The sequence below is a fragment of the Pseudophryne corroboree genome, chromosome 9 (genome assembly GCF_028390025.1).
Source record: "Pseudophryne corroboree isolate aPseCor3 chromosome 9, aPseCor3.hap2, whole genome shotgun sequence".
Taxonomy (NCBI): Eukaryota; Metazoa; Chordata; class Amphibia; order Anura; family Myobatrachidae; genus Pseudophryne; species Pseudophryne corroboree.
In genome coordinates this window covers 294,416,969-294,434,545 of record NC_086452.1, presented here as the reverse complement: position 1 = coordinate 294,434,545, position 17,577 = coordinate 294,416,969, and the positions used below count along the sequence as shown (strand labels likewise).

The following is a 17,577-nucleotide window of genomic DNA, read 5'->3' as shown; positions in this document are numbered from 1 at the left end:
TGCCAGTCGGCAAATATCCCTCTGTGCATCACGCATGTATAAGACAGCGTCGTTTATATGCTCTATTTTCAGCAAAATATTGTCCCTATCTATAGTATAAATATTATCCGACAGGGAATCTGACCACGCAGCTGCCGCACTGCACATCCATGCCGAGGCAATAGCAGGTCTCAATATAATGCCCGTGTGTGTGTATATAGCTTTAAGGGTAGTTTTCTGCTTTCTATCAGCAGGTCCTTCAGGGCGGCCGTATCCGTGACGGTAGTGCCACCTTTTTTAATAAGCGTGTAACCGCTTTATCTACCCTAGGGGTTATTTCCCAACGTGACCTATCCTCTGGCGGAAAAGGGTACGCTGCTTAGAAATTATCAATTTCTTATCGGGGGAAGTCCACGCTTCCTCACACACCTCATATCAATTCCTCAGATGCAGGAAAACTACTGGTAGTTTTCTGTCACCAAACATAATACCCTTTTTTGTGGTATCTGGGGTATTATCAGAAATGTGTAATACATTTTTCATTGCCTCAATTATGTAAGGGGTGGCCCTATTGGAAGGTACACTAGTCTCATCGTCGTCGACACTGGAGTCGGTATCCGTGTCAACATCTGTGTCTGCCATCTGAGGTAGCGGGCGTTTTAGAGCCCCTGATGACATGTGAGATGCTTGGACAGGCACAAGCTGAGCAGCCGGCTGTCCTATGTCGTCAAACCTTTTATGTAAGGAGTTGACACTGTCACGTAATTCCTTCCATAAGTCCATCCACACCGGTGTCGACCCCGCAGGGGGTGACATCCCATTTACAGGCATTTGCTCCGCCTCCACATCATTATCCTCATCATACATGTCGACACAGCAGTACCGACACACAGCACACACACAGGGAATGCTCTGACAGAGGACAGGACCCCACAAAGCCCTTTGGGGAGACAGAGGGAGAGTATGCCAGCACACACCAGAGCGCTATATATCACAGGGATATCACCTAAGAGAGTGTTTTCCCTTATAGCTGCATAATTATATATATACTGCGCCTAATTTGTGCCCCCCCCCTCTCTTTTTAACCCTTTTCTGTAGTGCAGGACTGCAGGGGAGAGCCAGGGAGCGATCCCTCCAGCAGAGCTGTGAGGGAAAATGGCGCCAGTGTGCTGAGGGAGATGGCTCCGCCCCTTTTTCGGCGGGCTTTCTCCCGCTATTGTAAAAGTTCTGGCAGGGGTTAATAAACACCTATATAGCCCCTGGGGCTATATATGGTGTCAGTTCGCCAGCCAAGGTGTTAATATTGCTGCTCAGGGCGCCCCCCCCAGCGCCCTGCACCCATCAGTGACCGCAGTGTGTGGTGTGCATGAGGAGCAATGGCGCACAGCTGCAGTGCTGTGCGCTACCTTGGAGAAGACAGAAGTCTTCAGCCGCCGATTTTCCGGACCACCTTCTTGCTTCTGGCTCTGTAAGGGGGACGGCGGCGCGGCTCCGGGAACGGACGACGAGGTCGGGTCCTGTGTTCGATCCCTCTGGAGCTAATGGTGTCCAGTAGCCTAAGAAGCCCAAGCTACCACCACTTAGGTAGGTTCGCTTCTTCTCCCCTTAGTCCCTCGGTGCAGTGAGCCTGTTGCCAGCAGGTCTCACTGAAAATAAAAAACCTAACATATACTTTCTTCCTAGGAGCTCAGGAGAGCCCCTAGTGTGCATCCAGCTCAGCCGGGCACAGAAATCTAACTGAGGCTTGGAGGAGGGTCATAGGGGGAGGAGCCAGTGCACACCAGGTAGACCTAAATATTTCTTTAGAGTGCCCAGTCTCCTGCGGAGCCCGTCTATTCCCCATGGTCCTTACGGAGTACCCAGCATCCACTAGGACGTCAGAGAAAATACATTTGGTTTTCATATCCAGTTTTGGAAGCGCTGTATATACCTTCCTTTACTATTCACCTCAGGGGCTAACTACCCCTTCAAACAGCAGCTTATAGGATAAACAGCTCCTCTTGATAGCGCCGGGCTTATTACCTTGGTAATTTCTCTTTCTGCAATATCCCCATCACCATATGCCGTGTCAGAGTCGGTATCCGTGTCGGCTTGCATAATCTGGGCAAGTGCCCGTTTCTTTGGGTATATGCTAGCGGAGTTAGAAGCAATGGGGACAGCACCCAACCAAACTTCCATAGACTTCCTTAAAACCTGAGTTTCAGTCTCAGTATGGGCAACCCTAGTAGAAATTGGAGATAACATTCCCTTAATGGAAGCCAGCCATTGTGGCTCAGATTCAGAAGTCTGAGACATGATATTACATTCCTGGGTACATGGAATGGATTCCTTTGGAGAAGATACTTCCTCTGCAGCATAAGACACAGAGTCCCTGGAAATGGTTATGTGAGATTTGCATACACACACAGGAAAATGTCAGACACAGTTTCCCCCCCAAGTACCTTCGGAGAGAGACAGAGTTTGGAGCCAGCACACACAGAGCCCCAGAGACAGTTATATAAGAACTGCCTGGCACTGACTGTGTACCCTTAATAGACTACACAGCGAAATGACAGCCTCCCCTCCCCCCCCTTCTACGACCCCCTGGTACCACACAGGATAGCTGGAGTCGTGTGGAGGGACAGCGCTCCCTGTCAGCGTCGCTGGAAGTGGATCTGCAGGGAGAAAATGGCGCTGGTGAGCTGCTGGGTCCGCTCTGAAAAGCTCCGCCCCCAAACATGGCGCGTCTTCCCGCACAATTTAAAATTTATACTGGCCTGAGGTATTAAGCTAGCAGCGTTTACAGGAGTCCCTGATAGCCTCAGTGACCAGTGTAAGGGTATTTGCGCTGGCCCAGGACGCCCCTCATAGCGCCGCACCTGCTGTACCGCTGAGCCTTCTGGAGCGCAGTATCAATACTGCGCTCCCACCCTGTTGACGCCATTCACATCGGCTCACCGCTTGTCGGGTCACCGGTGACACACTCACCACCGGAATCTTCTGGCTCTGTTAGAGGGTTGCGGCATGCTGTGGGAGTGAACGGTCGCCTTGGGCGGCTAACGATCATCACCCTCAGGAGCTCAATGTCCTGTTAGCAGAGATAGTGGCAATTAACCTCTCAGGGTTGTACACTACTCCCCCTAAGTCCCACAAAGCAGTGAGGCTGTTGCCAGCAGCCTCCTTGTGCCTAAATTACTATTAAAAAAAAAAAACTAAAGAAGCTCTAGGAGCTCCCCTAGCTGTGACTGGCTCCTCCGGGCACATTTTCTAAACTGGGTCTGGTAGGAGGGGCATAGAGGGAGGAGCCAGCCCACACTATTAAACTCTTAAAGTGCCAGTGGCTCCTAGTGGAACGGTCTATACCCCATGGTACAAATGTGGACCCCAGCATCCTCTAGGACGTAAGAGAAATTAAAAAATACTAAATTGGTGACTGGTCTGATTGTAGACCTTGTGGAGCTCATGGCAAAAGTCTCCTTTAGGTGCCCACCATGCTTCGGCACACAACAAAAACATAAGGGCATGACCACAGAATAGTACCAATTCAGATTACACTGCACAGTATTGTCCGTTATTCACATTACACCCCAGTAGAGCTGTTTATACATGTTACACCACAGTAAAGCAGCTTATACATTTTACTCTGCAGTTAATGCAGAGAGGGGTGCTGCAACAGCCGGAGTAGAGAGAGGTGCAGCAGCAGCTGGAGCAGAAAGAGGTGCTGTAGCAGCCGGGACAAGGAGAGGTGCTGTAGCGGCAACGGCAGAAAGAGGTGTAGCAGAACAGAAGTAACAATGCTGCACAGCTACAAGCAGCCAGTGAGACATAAAGAGGGTTGCTGTCCTGCTGGCTGTCAGTGTCTCCTGCTATCACCTCTGGCCTGCCCTGTATCCTACCTAGTCTCCGAGTCAGTGTGCGCCCCTCTAACTTTTCCGATACCCGGAGCTCGCGCTCCACCAGAGTCACCCTCGCTACACCCCTGGATGTAACCAGGAAACACCAAATTTACTGCAGTACTGTAAATCCTGCCAGGTATTTTTGAGGGATCTGCACACTTCAAGCTCATTGGCAACGTACTGACTTCTATAGGACATTATTTTATAAAAGATACCGTACTTACCAAGAGTAAGGTCCCAGACTTTGGATTCTGTAATTATATCCGTAATCTTAAAACAAACCAGCTGTTCAGAGTAGAGATGAGCGCCTGAAATTTTTCGGGTTTTGTGTTTTGGTTTTGGGTTCGGTTCCGCGGCCGTGTTTTGGGTTCGAACGCGTTTTGGCAAAACCTCACCGAATTTTTTTTGTCGGATTCAGGTGTGTTTTGGATTCGGGTGTTTTTTTCAAAAAACACTAAAAAACAGCTTAAATCATAGAATTTGGGGGTCATTTTGATCCCAAAGTATTATTAACCTCAAAAACCATAATTTACACTCATTTTCAGTCTATTCTGAATACCTCACACCTCACAATATTATTTTTAGTCCTAAAATTTGCACCGAGGTCGCTGTGTGAGTAAGATAAGCGACCCTAGTGGCCGACACAAACACCGGGCCCATCTAGGAGTGGCACTGCAGTGTCACGCAGGATGTCCCTTCCAAAAAACCCTCCCCAAACAGCACATGACGCAAAGAAAAAAAGAGGCGCAATGAGGTAGCTGTGTGAGTAAGATTAGCGACCCTAGTGGCCGACACAAACACCGGGCCCATCTAGGAGTGGCACTGCAGTGTCACGCAGGATGTCCCTTCCAAAAAACCCTCCCCAAACAGCACATGACGCAAAGAAAAAAAGAGGCGCAATGAGGTAGCTGACTGTGTGAGTAAGATTAGCGACCCTAGTGGCCGACACAAACACCGGGCCCATTTAGGAGTGGCACTGCAGTGTCACGCAGGATGTCCCTTCCAAAAAACCCTCCCCAATCAGCACATGATGCAAAGAAAAAGAAAAGAAAAAAGAGGTGCAAGATGGAATTGTCCTTGGGCCCTCCCACCCACCCTTATGTTGTATAAACAAAACAGGACATGCACACTTTAACCAACCCATCATTTCAGTGACAGGGTCTGCCACACGACTGTGACTGATATGACGGGTTGGTTTGGACCCCCCCCCAAAAAAGAAGCAATTAATCTCTCCTTGCACAAACTGGCTCTACAGAGGCAAGATGTCCACCTCATCATCACCCTCCGATATATCACCGTGTACATCCCCCTCCTCACAGATTATCAATTCGTCCCCACTGGAATCCACCATCTCAGCTCCCTGTGTACTTTGTGGAGGCAATTGCTGCTGGTCAATGTCTCCGCGGAGGAATTGATTATAATTCATTTTAATGAACATCATCTTCTCCACATTTTCTGGATGTAACCTCGTACGCCGATTGCTGACAAGGTGAGCGGCGGCACTAAACACTCTTTCGGAGTACACACTTGTGGGAGGGCAACTTAGGTAGAATAAAGCCAGTTTGTGCAAGGGCCTCCAAATTGCCTCTTTTTCCTGCCAGTATAAGTACGGACTGTGTGACGTGCCTACTTGGATGCGGTCACTCATATAATCCTCCACCATTCTATCAATGTTGAGAGAATCATATGCAGTGACAGTAGACGACATGTCCGTAATCGTTGTCAGGTCCTTCAGTCCGGACCAGATGTCAGCATCAGCAGTCGCTCCAGACTGCCCTGCATCACCGCCAGCGGGTGGGCTCGGAATTCTGAGCCTTTTCCTCGCACCCCCAGTTGCGGGAGAATGTGAAGGAGGAGATGTTGACAGGTCGCGTTCCGCTTGACTTGACAATTTTGTCACCAGCAGGTCTTTCAACCCCAGCAGACTTGTGTCTGCCGGAAAGAGAGATCCAAGGTAGGCTTTAAATCTAGGATCGAGCACGGTGGCCAAAATGTAGTGCTCTGATTTCAACAGATTGACCACCCGTGAATCCTTGTTAAGCGAATTAAGGGCTCCATCCACAAGTCCCACATGCCTAGCGGAATCGCTCCGTGTTAGCTCCTCCTTCAATGTCTCCAGCTTCTTCTGCAAAAGCCTGATGAGGGGAATGACCTGACTCAGGCTGGCAGTGTCTGAACTGACTTCACGTGTGGCAAGTTCAAAGGGCATCAGAACCTTGCACAACGTTGAAATCATTCTCCACTGCGCCTGAGACAGGTGCATTCCACCTACTATATCGTGCTCAATTGTATAGGCTTGAATGGCCTTTTGCTGCTCCTCCAACCTCTGAAGCATATAGAGGGTTGAATTCCACCTCGTTACCACTTCTTGCTTCAGATGATGGCAGGGCAGGTTCAGTAGTTTTTGGTGGTGCTCCAGTCTTCTGTACGTGGTGCCTGTACGCCGAAAGTGTCCCGCAATTCTTCTGGCCACCGACAGCATCTCTTGCACGCCCCTGTCGTTTTTTTAAAAATTCTGCACCACCAAATTCAAGGTATGTGCAAAACATGGGACGTGCTGGAATTTGCCCATATTTAATGCACACACAATATTGCTGGCGTTGTCCGATGCCACAAATCCACAGGAGAGTCCAATTGGGGTAAGCCATTCCGCGATGATCTTCCTCAGTTGCCGTAAGAGGTTTTCAGCTGTGTGCGTATTCTGGAAACCGGTGATACAAAGCGTAGCCTGCCTAGGAAAGAGTTGGCGTTTGCGAGATGCTGCTACTGGTGCCGCCGCTGCTGTTCTTGCGGCGGGAGTCCATACATCTACCCAGTGGGCTGTCACAGTCATATAGTCCTGACCCTGCCCTGCTCCACTTGTCCACATGTCCGTGGTTAAGTGGACATTGGGTACAGCTGCATTTTTTAGGACACTGGTGACTCTTTTTCTGAGGTCTGTGTACATTTTCGGTATCGCCTGCCTAGAGAAATGGAACCTAGATGGTATTTGGTACCGGGGACACAGTACCTCCAACAAGTCTCTAGTTGGCTCTGCAGTAATGATGGATACCGGAACCACGTTTCTCACCACCCAGGATGTCAAGGCCTCAGTTATCCGCTTTGCAGTAGGATGACTGCTGTGATATTTCATCTTCCTCGCAAAGGACTGTTGGACAGTCAATTGCTTGGTGGAAGTAGTAAAAGTGGTCTTACGACTTCCCCTCTGGGATGACCATCGACTCCCAGCAGCAACAACAGCAGCGCCAGCAGCAGTAGGCGTTACACGCAAGGATGCATCGGAGGAATCCCAGGCAGGAGAGGACTCGTCAGAATTGCCAGTGACATGGCCTGCAGGACTATTGGCATTCCTGGGGAAGGAGGAAATTGACACTGAGGGAGTTGGTGGGGTGGTTTGCGTGAGCTTGGTTACAAGAGGAAGGGATTTACTGGTCAGTGGACTGCTTCCGCTGTCGGCCCAAGTTTTTGAACTTGTCACTGACTTATTATGAATGCGCTGCAGGTGACGTATAAGGGAGGATGTTCCGAGGTGGTTAACGTCCTTACCCCTACTTATTACAGCTTGACAAAGGGAACACACGGCTTGACACCTGTTGTCCGCATTTCTGGTGAAATACTTCCACACCGAAGAGCTGATTTTTTTGGTATTTTCACCAGGCATGTCAACGGCCATATTCCTACCACGGACAACAGGTGTCTCCCCGGGTGCCTGACTTAAACAAACCACCTCACCATCAGAATCCTCCTGGTCAATTTCCTCCCCAGCGCCAGCAACACCCATATCCTCCTCATCCTGGTGTACTTCAACACTGACATCTTCAATCTGACTATCAGGAACTGGACTGCGGGTGCTCCTTCCATCACTTGCAGGGGGCGTGCAAATGGTGGAAGGCGCATGCTCTTCACGTCCAGTGTTGGGAAGGTCAGGCATCGCAACCGACACAATTGGAGTCGGACTCTCCTTGTGGATTTGGGATTTCGAAGAACGCACAGTTCTTTGAGGTGCTACTGCTTTTGCCAGCTTTAGTCTTTTCATTTTTCTAGCGAGAGGCTGAGTGCTTCCATCCTCATGTGAAGCTGAACCACTAGCCATGAACATAGGCCAGGGCCTCAGCCGTTCCTTGCCACTCCGTGTGGTAAATGGCATATTGGCAAGTTTACGCTTCTCCTCCGACAATTTTATTTTAGGTTTTGGAGTCCTTTTTTTACTGATATTTGGTGTTTTGGATTTGACATGCTCTGTACTATGACATTGGGCATCGGCCTTGGCAGACGACGTTGCTGGCATTTCATCGTCTCGGCCATGACTAGTGGCAGCAGCTTCAGCACGAGGTGGAAGTGGATCTTGATCTTTCCCTAATTTTGGAACCTCAACATTTTTGTTCTCCATATTTTAATAGGCACAACTAAAAGGCACCTCAGGTAAACAATGGAGATGGATGGATTGGATACTAGTATACAATTATGGACGGGCTGCCGAGTGCCGACACAGAGGTAGCCACAGCCGTGAACTACCGCACTGTACTGTGTCTGCTGCTAATATAGACTGGTTGATAAAGAGATAGTATACTCGTAACTAGTATGTATGTATAAAGAAAGAAAGAAAAAACCACGGTTAGGTGGTATATACAATTATGGACGGGCTGCCGAGTGCCGACACAGAGGTAGCCACAGCCGTGAACTACCGCACTGTACTGTGTCTGCTGCTAATATAGACTGGTTGATAAAGAGATAGTATACTCGTAACTAGTATGTATGTATAAAGAAAGAAAGAAAAAACCACGGTTAGGTGGTATATACAATTATGGACGGGCTGCCGAGTGCCGACACAGAGGTAGCCACAGCCGTGAACTACCGCACTGTACTGTGTCTGCTGCTAATATAGACTGGTTGATAAAGAGATAGTATACTCGTAACTAGTATGTATGTATAAAGAAAGAAAAAAAAACCACGGTTAGGTGGTATATACAATTATGGACGGGCTGCCGAGTGCCGACACAGAGGTAGCCACAGCCGTGAACTACCGCACTGTACTGTGTCTGCTGCTAATATAGACTGGTTGATAAAGAGATAGTATACTCGTAACTAGTATGTATGTATAAAGAAAGAAAAAAAAAACCACGGTTAGGCGGTATATACAATTATGGACGGGCTGCCGAGTGCCGACACAGAGGTAGCCACAGCCGTGAACTACCGCACTGTACTGTGTCTGCTGCTAATATAGACTGGTTGGTAAAGAGATAGTATACTCGTAACTAGTATGTATGTATAAAGAAAGAAAAAAAAACCACGGTTAGGTGGTATATACAATTATGGACGGGCTGCCGAGTGCCGACACAGAGGTAGCCACAGCCGTGAACTACCGCACTGTACTGTGTCTGCTGCTAATATAGACTGGTTGATAAAGAGATAGTATACTCGTAACTAGTATGACTATAAAGAAAGAAAAAAAAACCACGGTTAGGTGGTATATACAATTATGGACGGGCTGCCGAGTGCCGACACAGAGGTAGCCACAGCCGTGAACTACCGCACTGTACTGTGTCTGCTGCTAATATAGACTGGTTGATAAAGAGATAGTATACTCGTAACTAGTATGTATGTATAAAGAAAGAAAAAAAAAACCACGGTTAGGTGGTATATACAATTATGGACGGGCTGCCGAGTGCCGACACAGAGGTAGCCACAGCCGTGAACTACCGCACTGTACTGTGTCTGCTGCTAATATAGACTGGTTGATAAAGAGATAGTATACTCGTAACTAGTATGACTATAAAGAAAGAAAAAAAAACCACGGTTAGGTGGTATATACAATTATGGACGGGCTGCCGAGTGCCGACACAGAGGTAGCCACAGCCGTGAACTACCGCACTGTACTGTGTCTGCTGCTAATATATAGACTGGTTGATAAAGAGATAATATACTCGTAACTAGTATGTATGTATAAAGAAAGAAAAAAAAAACCACGGTTAGGTGGTATATACAATTATGGACGGGCTGCCGAGTGCCGACACAGAGGTAGCCACAGCCGTGAACTACCGCACTGTACTGTGTCTGCTGCTAATATAGACTGGTTGATAAAGAGATAGTATACTCGTAACTAGTATGTATGTATAAAGAAAGAAAAAAAAAACACGGTTAGGTGGTATATACAATTATGGACGGGCTGCCGAGTGCCGACACAGAGGTAGCCACAGCCGTGAACTACCGCACTGTACTGTGTCTGCTGCTAATATATAGACTGGTTGATAAAGAGATAGTATACTCGTAACTAGTATGTATGTATAAAGAAAGAAAAAAAAACCACGGTTAGGTGGTATATACAATTATGGACGGGCTGCCGAGTGCCGACACAGAGGTAGCCACAGCCGTGAACTACCGCACTGTACTGTGTCTGCTGCTAATATATAGACTGGTTGATAAAGAGATAGTATACTCGTAACTAGTATGTATGTATAAAGAAAGAAAAAAAAACCACGGTTAGGTGGTATATACAATTATGGACGGGCTGCCGAGTGCCGACACAGAGGTAGCCACAGCCGTGAACTACCGCACTGTACTGTGTCTGCTGCTAATATAGACTGGTTGATAAAGAGATAGTATACTCGTAACTAGTATGTATGTATAAAGAAAGAAAAAAAAACCACGGTTAGGTGGTATATACAATTATGGACGGGCTGCCGAGTGCCGACACAGAGGTAGCCACAGCCGTGAACTACCGCACTGTACTGTGTCTGCTGCTAATATAGACTGGTTGATAAAGAGATAGTATACTCGTAACTAGTATGACTATAAAGAAAGAAAAAAAAACCACGGTTAGGTGGTATATACAATTATGGACGGGCTGCCGAGTGCCGACACAGAGGTAGCCACAGCCGTGAACTACCGCACTGTACTGTGTCTGCTGCTAATATAGACTGGTTGATAAAGAGATAGTATACTACTAATATTATATATACTGGTGGTCAGGTCACTGGTCACTAGTCACACTGGCAGTGGCACTCCTGCAGCAAAAGTGTGCACTGTTTAATTTTAATATAATATTATGTACTCCTGGCTCCTGCTATAACCTATAACTGGCACTGCAGTGCTCCCCAGTCTCCCCCACAATTATAAGCTGTGTGAGCTGAGCACAGTCAGATATATATATACATTGATGCAGCACACTGGGCTGAGCAGTGCACACAGATATGGTATGTGACTGAGTCACTGTGTGTATCGTTTTTTTCAGGCAGAGAACGGATATATTAAATAAAACAAACAACTGCACTGTCTGGTGGTCACTGTGGTCGTCAGTCACTAAACTCTGCACTCTCTTCTACAGTATCACAGCCTCAGGTCAATCTCTCTCTCTCTCTCTCTCAACCCTAATCTAAATGGAGAGGACGCCAGCCACGTCCTCTCCCTATCAATCTCAATGCACGTGTGAAAATGGCGGCGACGCGCGGCTCCTTATATAGAATCCGAGTCTCGCGATAGAATCCGAGCCTCGCGAGAATCCGACAGCGTCATGATGACGTTCGGGCGCGTTCGGGTTAACCGAGCAAGGCGGGAAGATCCGAGTCGCTCGGACCCGTGAAAAAAAACATGAAGTTCGGGCGGGTTCGGATTCAGAGAAACCGAACCCGCTCATCTCTAGTTCAGAGACCCGATGTGCTTTTCCTTCCAACACTTATACCATCCTCTCCTCCCCAATGCCTTCAGCGGCACCGTGCTGCTTACTTGAGTATTAGGACTGCTGACACAGCAATGCTATAACCTATTCCCATGACTTGTACTGATCCGCACTGTAAGTCACTTTTTTGTGGTTTTGTTCATTACTGTTTTAATACCCCTTTTACACAGAGCCGAGAACCCAGGCTATTGCCAGGAAAAGCCTTTGTGACACCAGTCTAGGCTCAGTGTGCCCGGGTCCGACCCACGTCGACTGCAGTGTGAAAGGCAGACCAGAGTCATTGATGACCCAGGTTATGCCTAAAAGGCTGCTGATTGGCTAGCTCAGGATGACATAATCTCCTAGCTTCCTGTATGAGTGGCAAATGCCCGGGTCCTGGTGGTGGTATTAAAGGGATAAGTATATCTGAAACCCCATCTCTGAAAAGTGTTCTGGTTGGAGATGGGGCTTCAGTGTCAAAGGGCTATAAGGTGCTGCAGACCCATTGTGGCACCATATAAAGGATAATAATAATAATAACAACAACAATAATAAAAATAGTAGTAATAAAAATAGTAGTAATAATACTACTACTGCATCAATGTGACATTAACACCAAGGTGTTTTACCATTCTGTCCTGTGAGTCTTCGATCCACCAGTTGCCCCGTGTCTTGAGAATTCAGGAATACCCCAAAATTGGCATTTAAGGAAGCTTTGTGCAGTACCTTCGCCTTCTTTGTGGGTGGTTTTCCCTACAGACAACAAAAAGACAGCCAAACATAGGTCACTGAAGTGTTAATACAATGGGTTGTTGTTTTTTTTTTTTTTTGGGGGGGGGGGTTGTTTGCAGTAAATGCTGTTTTTAATTCTAGTCCCTGTTCTAATCGATGGGGGAACAGTGGGATTTTAGCTGATTTTTGGGAGGTACTATCTGTAACAAAAGGTGAAAGACAACACAGAAAAATGTGAAAATAATAAAGAAAAGAAAATTCCTTGGGTGGGGACACAACTTATTAAACTATTATATAATATTTTGTTATTATCCGTTAAAAGGACATATACAAAACTTATTAAACACTTGACCCTGATTATATTGGAGGGTCATTCTATTTATAAAGTATAATATCACAGTGGTCTCCACTTAAGTCAGTTGCTAAACTTCCAAAATTAGGGTGAGATAATTAGTGTGACTACTATAATTAGTCAGTCACCATCTTGAAAATCAAAATATGCTGTTTCAGAATAAATAATGTATATTTTCGCAGGAATGTTCCGGTCTCATTTTAAGAAAAAGTTCTTACAGCATCTTATTATGATCCACACTCTTATATCGCAAAGAAGATAAAACATTCATATGCTCAGGAGTAATCAATATATGCCCATAACTGCCATAGAGAAACTGTACATATACTGTATATCATGCCAATAAATTACGTGTTACAGTCAGGCCTGGATTGGCCATCACCTCTAGTGGGGAGAATCCCGGTGGACCAATAGATGCATGGGCCGTCTGTCATCGGTGGCCCCGACCCCTTAGCGCATCACCCGGTCACAGCTTTTGAGCATGACAGGCAGCCCATGGGTGACGTGCTAAGGGGGCCCGCACACCATTAGAGCTACTAGTGCGGCCGCGATCGAGAAGAGGCCCTCCCCCCGTCCATCTGAAGAGGATGTATGCGTGCCGCAGGTGCGCATCAAGCAGGAGAGGTCAGTTCTGCAGCCTGCATTGTGATCGTGTTCCCCGGGCCACCATCAGGTGAGAATATTCCATAGGAGAGTACACCTATATATACAAGAATTGAAGGTGAGGGACTGGGGGGTGGAGTGTGAGTGTGTGTGTGTGTGGGGGGGGGGGGGGGGAGGGGGAAGGGGGAGGAGATGTGGTGATCCGGCAGCAGGTCCTGGCTTTGATGGTAGAAGCAGCATCAGGTCCGATGGTTAGGAAGGGGTCTTATGTTTTTATTAACAGTTTCTTATGTAGCGCAGTAATTCTGTTACTCTTTACAAATGGAAACAATAAAACAAAACTGGATAATAACAAACAGTCATAGAGGTACTAAGGCCCTGCTCGCAAGTTTACAATCTATATAATTGGGGCTCACGTAAAGTTGGATGTATTTGTGTGTTCTGTTTGCAAAATATTCATTTCTGTACTGCACAAGTACATAAAAAAAGACTAGTGTCTGTAGGCTGATTTCATCTCATCTTGCCTTTATGGCTACTTATGCATAGAGAGGCAGAATGGGGGTGGGTAGAGGCCAATATGTTTTCGGTGAATACATTAAGGGCATGTTTATAAAAATGCAACCAAGAAAGGGCTGAAAAACAGAAGCATATTTATCTCTTACTCAACCTATGGGTGGTAATTCAGACCTGATCGCTAGGCTGCGTTTTTGTACAGCGGGCGATCAGTTCTAAATTGCGCATGCACCGCAATGCGCAGGCATGTTGCACGGGTACAAAGTGAATCGCCGCTCAGCGATGGTTTTGTGCAACAGATCTATTCGCACAGGCGTTCACAAGGAAATTTACAGGAAGAAGCCATTTGTGGGTGGCAACGGCCTATTTTCTGGGAGTGGTTGGAAAAACGCAGGCGTGTCCAAGCATTTGCAGGGAGGGTTCCTGACGTCAATTCCGGTCCCGGACAGGCTGAAGTGTTTGCAGTGGCTGAGTAAGTCCTGGGCTACTCAGAGACTGCAAAAAATCTGTTTGTAGAGCTCTGCTACACATGCGTTTGCACACTTTCACAGCTAAAATACACTCCCGTGTATGATGATGATGTCTTAGTGGCAGGTCCGGTGGATGTGGTAGCGGTAGGTCTGAGAGAAATGTTAGTGGCGATGGAATTCCTTGTTTTTAATAGTGCACAGGTTCTCAAACTCAGGACTCCAAACAGTGCATGTTTTCCAGGTCTCCTCACAGAATCACACAGAAGCCCCACCTTTTGAAATGTGTTAGTGAGTAATTAATACACCTGTGCACCTACTAGGTGACCTGGATAACATGAATTGTTTGAGGTCCTGAGGACCGAGCTTAAGAACCACTGTAATAGAGTATAGTATAAAGTAGCTAATTGCTTTCAAATGTATTTAGTGAGTGTGCCGAGGATTAAATGTCACCCCAAATTTAATTTCTTAACTACTTCTGCTACAATACAATACATTCTAAATGATTTAATATTAGAGATGAGCGCCGGAAATTTTTCGGGTTTTGTGTTTTGGTTTTGGGTTCGGTTCCGCGGCCGTGTTTTGGGTTCGACCGCGTTTTGGCAAAACCTCACCGAATTTTTTTTGTCGGATTCGGGTGTGTTTTGGATTCGGGTGTTTTTTCCCAAAAAACCTAAAAAACAGCTTAAATCATAGAATTTGGCGGTCATTTTGATCCCAAAGTATTATTAACCTCAAAAACCATAATTTCCACTCATTTTCAGTCTATTCTGAATACCTCACACCTCACAATATTATTTTTAGTCCTAAAATTTGCACCGAGGTCGCTGTGTGAGTAAGATAAGCGACCCTAGTGGCCGACACAAACACCGGGCCCATCTAGGAGTGGCACTGCAGTGTCACGCAGGATGGCCCTTCCAAAAAACCCTCCCCAAACAGCACATGACGCAAAGAAAAAAAGAGGCGCAATGAGGTAGCTGTGTGAGTAAGATAAGCGACCCTAGTGGCCGACACAAACACCGGGCCCATCTAGGAGTGTCACTGCAGTGTCACGCAGGATGTCCCTTCCAAAAAACCCTCCCCAAACAGCACATGACGCAAAGAAAAAAAGAGGCGCAATGAGGTAGCTGTGTGAGTAAGATAAGCGACCCTAGTGGCCGACACAAACACCGGGCCCATCTAGGAGTGGCACTGCAGTGTCACGCAGGATGTCCCTTCCAAAAAACCCTCCCCAAACAGCACATGACGCAAAGAAAAAGAAAAGAAAAAAGAGGTGCAAGATGGAATTGTCCTTGGGCCCTCCCACCCACCCTTATGTTGTATAAACAAAACAGGACATGCACACTTTAACCAACCCATCATTTCAGTGACAGGGTCTGCCACACGACTGTGACTGATATGACGGGTTGGTTTGGACCCCCCCCAAAAAAGAAGCAATTAATCTCTCCTTGCACAAACTGGCTCTACAGAGGCAAGATGTCCACCTCATCATCACCCTCCGATATATCACCGTGTACATCCCCCTCCTCACAGATTATCAATTCGTCCCCACTGGAATCCACCATCTCAGCTCCCTGTGTACTTTGTGGAGGCAATTGCTGCTGGTCAATGTCTCCGCGGAGGAATTGATTATAATTCATTTTAATGAACATCATCTTCTCCACATTTTCTGGATGTAACCTCGTACGCCGATTGCTGACAAGGTGAGCGGCGGCACTAAACACTCTTTCGGAGTACACACTTGTGGGAGGGCAACTTAGGTAGAATAAAGCCAGTTTGTGCAAGGGCCTCCAAATTGCCTCTTTTTCCTGCCAGTATAAGTACGGACTGTGTGACGTGCCTACTTGGATGCGGTCACTCATATAATCCTCCACCATTCTATCAATGTTGAGAGAATCATATGCAGTGACAGTAGACGACATGTCCGTAATCGTTGTCAGGTCCTTCAGTCCGGACCAGATGTCAGCATCAGCAGTCGCTCCAGACTGCCCTGCATCACCGCCAGCGGGTGGGCTCGGAATTCTGAGCCTTTTCCTCGCACCCCCAGTTGCGGGAGAATGTGAAGGAGGAGATGTTGACAGGTCGCGTTCCGCTTGACTTGACAATTTTGTCACCAGCAGGTCTTTCAACCCCAGCAGACTTGTGTCTGCCGGAAAGAGAGATCCAAGGTAGGCTTTAAATCTAGGATCGAGCACGGTGGCCAAAATGTAGTGCTCTGATTTCAACAGATTGACCACCCGTGAATCCTTGTTAAGCGAATTAAGGGCTCCATCCACAAGTCCCACATGCCTAGCGGAATTGCTCCGTGTTAGCTCCTCCTTCAATGTCTCCAGCTTCTTCTGCAAAAGCCTGATGAGGGGAATGACCTGACTCAGGCTGGCAGTGTCTGAACTGACTTCACGTGTGGCAAGTTCAAAGGGCATCAGAACCTTGCACAACGTTGAAATCATTCTCCACTGCGCTTGAGACAGGTGCATTCCACCTACTATATCGTGCTCAATTGTATAGGCTTGAATGGCCTTTTGCTGCTCCTCCAACCTCTGAAGCATATAGAGGGTTGAATTCCACCTCGTTACCACTTCTTGCTTCAGATGATGGCAGGGCAGGTTCAGTAGTTTTTGGTGGTGCTCCAGTCTTCTGTACGTGGTGCCTGTACGCCGAAAGTGTCCCGCAATTCTTCTGGCCACTGACAGCATCTCTTGCACGCCCCTGTCGTTTTTTAAAAAATTCTGCACCACCAAATTCAAGGTATGTGCAAAACATGGGACGTGCTGGAATTTGCCCATATTTAATGCACACACAATATTGCTGGCGTTGTCCGATGCCACAAATCCACAGGAGAGACCAATTGGGGTAAGCCATTCCGCGATGATCTTCCTCAGTTGCCGTAAGAGGTTTTCAGCTGTGTGCGTATTCTGGAAAGCGGTGATACAAAGCGTAGCCTGCCTAGGAAAGAGTTGGCGTTTGCGAGATGCTGCTACTGGTGCCGCCGCTGCTGTTCTTGCGGCGGGAGTCCATACATCTACCCAGTGGGCTGTCACAGTCATATAGTCCTGACCCTGCCCTGCTCCACTTGTCCACATGTCCGTGGTTAAGTGGACATTGGGTACAACTGCATTTTTTAGGACACTGGTGAGTCTTTTTCTGACGTCCGTGTACATTCTCGGTATCGCCTGCCTAGAGAAGTGGAACCTAGATGGTATTTGGTAACGGGGGCACACTGCCTCAATAAATTGTCTAGTTCCCTGTGAACTAACGGCGGATACCGGACGCACGTCTAACACCAACATAGTTGTCAAGGCCTCAGTTATCCGCTTTGCAGCAGGATGACTGCTGTGATATTTCATCTTCCTCGCAAAGGACTGTTGAACAGTCAATTGCTTACTGGAAGTAGTACAAGTG

General features: G+C 47.3%; 1 protein-coding gene across 7 annotated transcripts in view; it reads right to left on the bottom strand.

The window, feature by feature from the left end:
* L3MBTL2 (L3MBTL histone methyl-lysine binding protein 2) overlaps positions 1 to 17,577 on the bottom strand; it is a 772,791-nt gene that overhangs the window by 626,309 nt on the left and 128,905 nt on the right. For all 7 annotated transcript variants that reach the window (XM_063940374.1, XM_063940377.1, XM_063940380.1 and 4 more), the window contains one exon: positions 12,138 to 12,261. In XM_063940374.1, the coding sequence (XP_063796444.1) occupies positions 12,138 to 12,261 (124 nt within the window). The remainder of the gene's footprint in view (positions 1 to 12,137; positions 12,262 to 17,577) is intronic.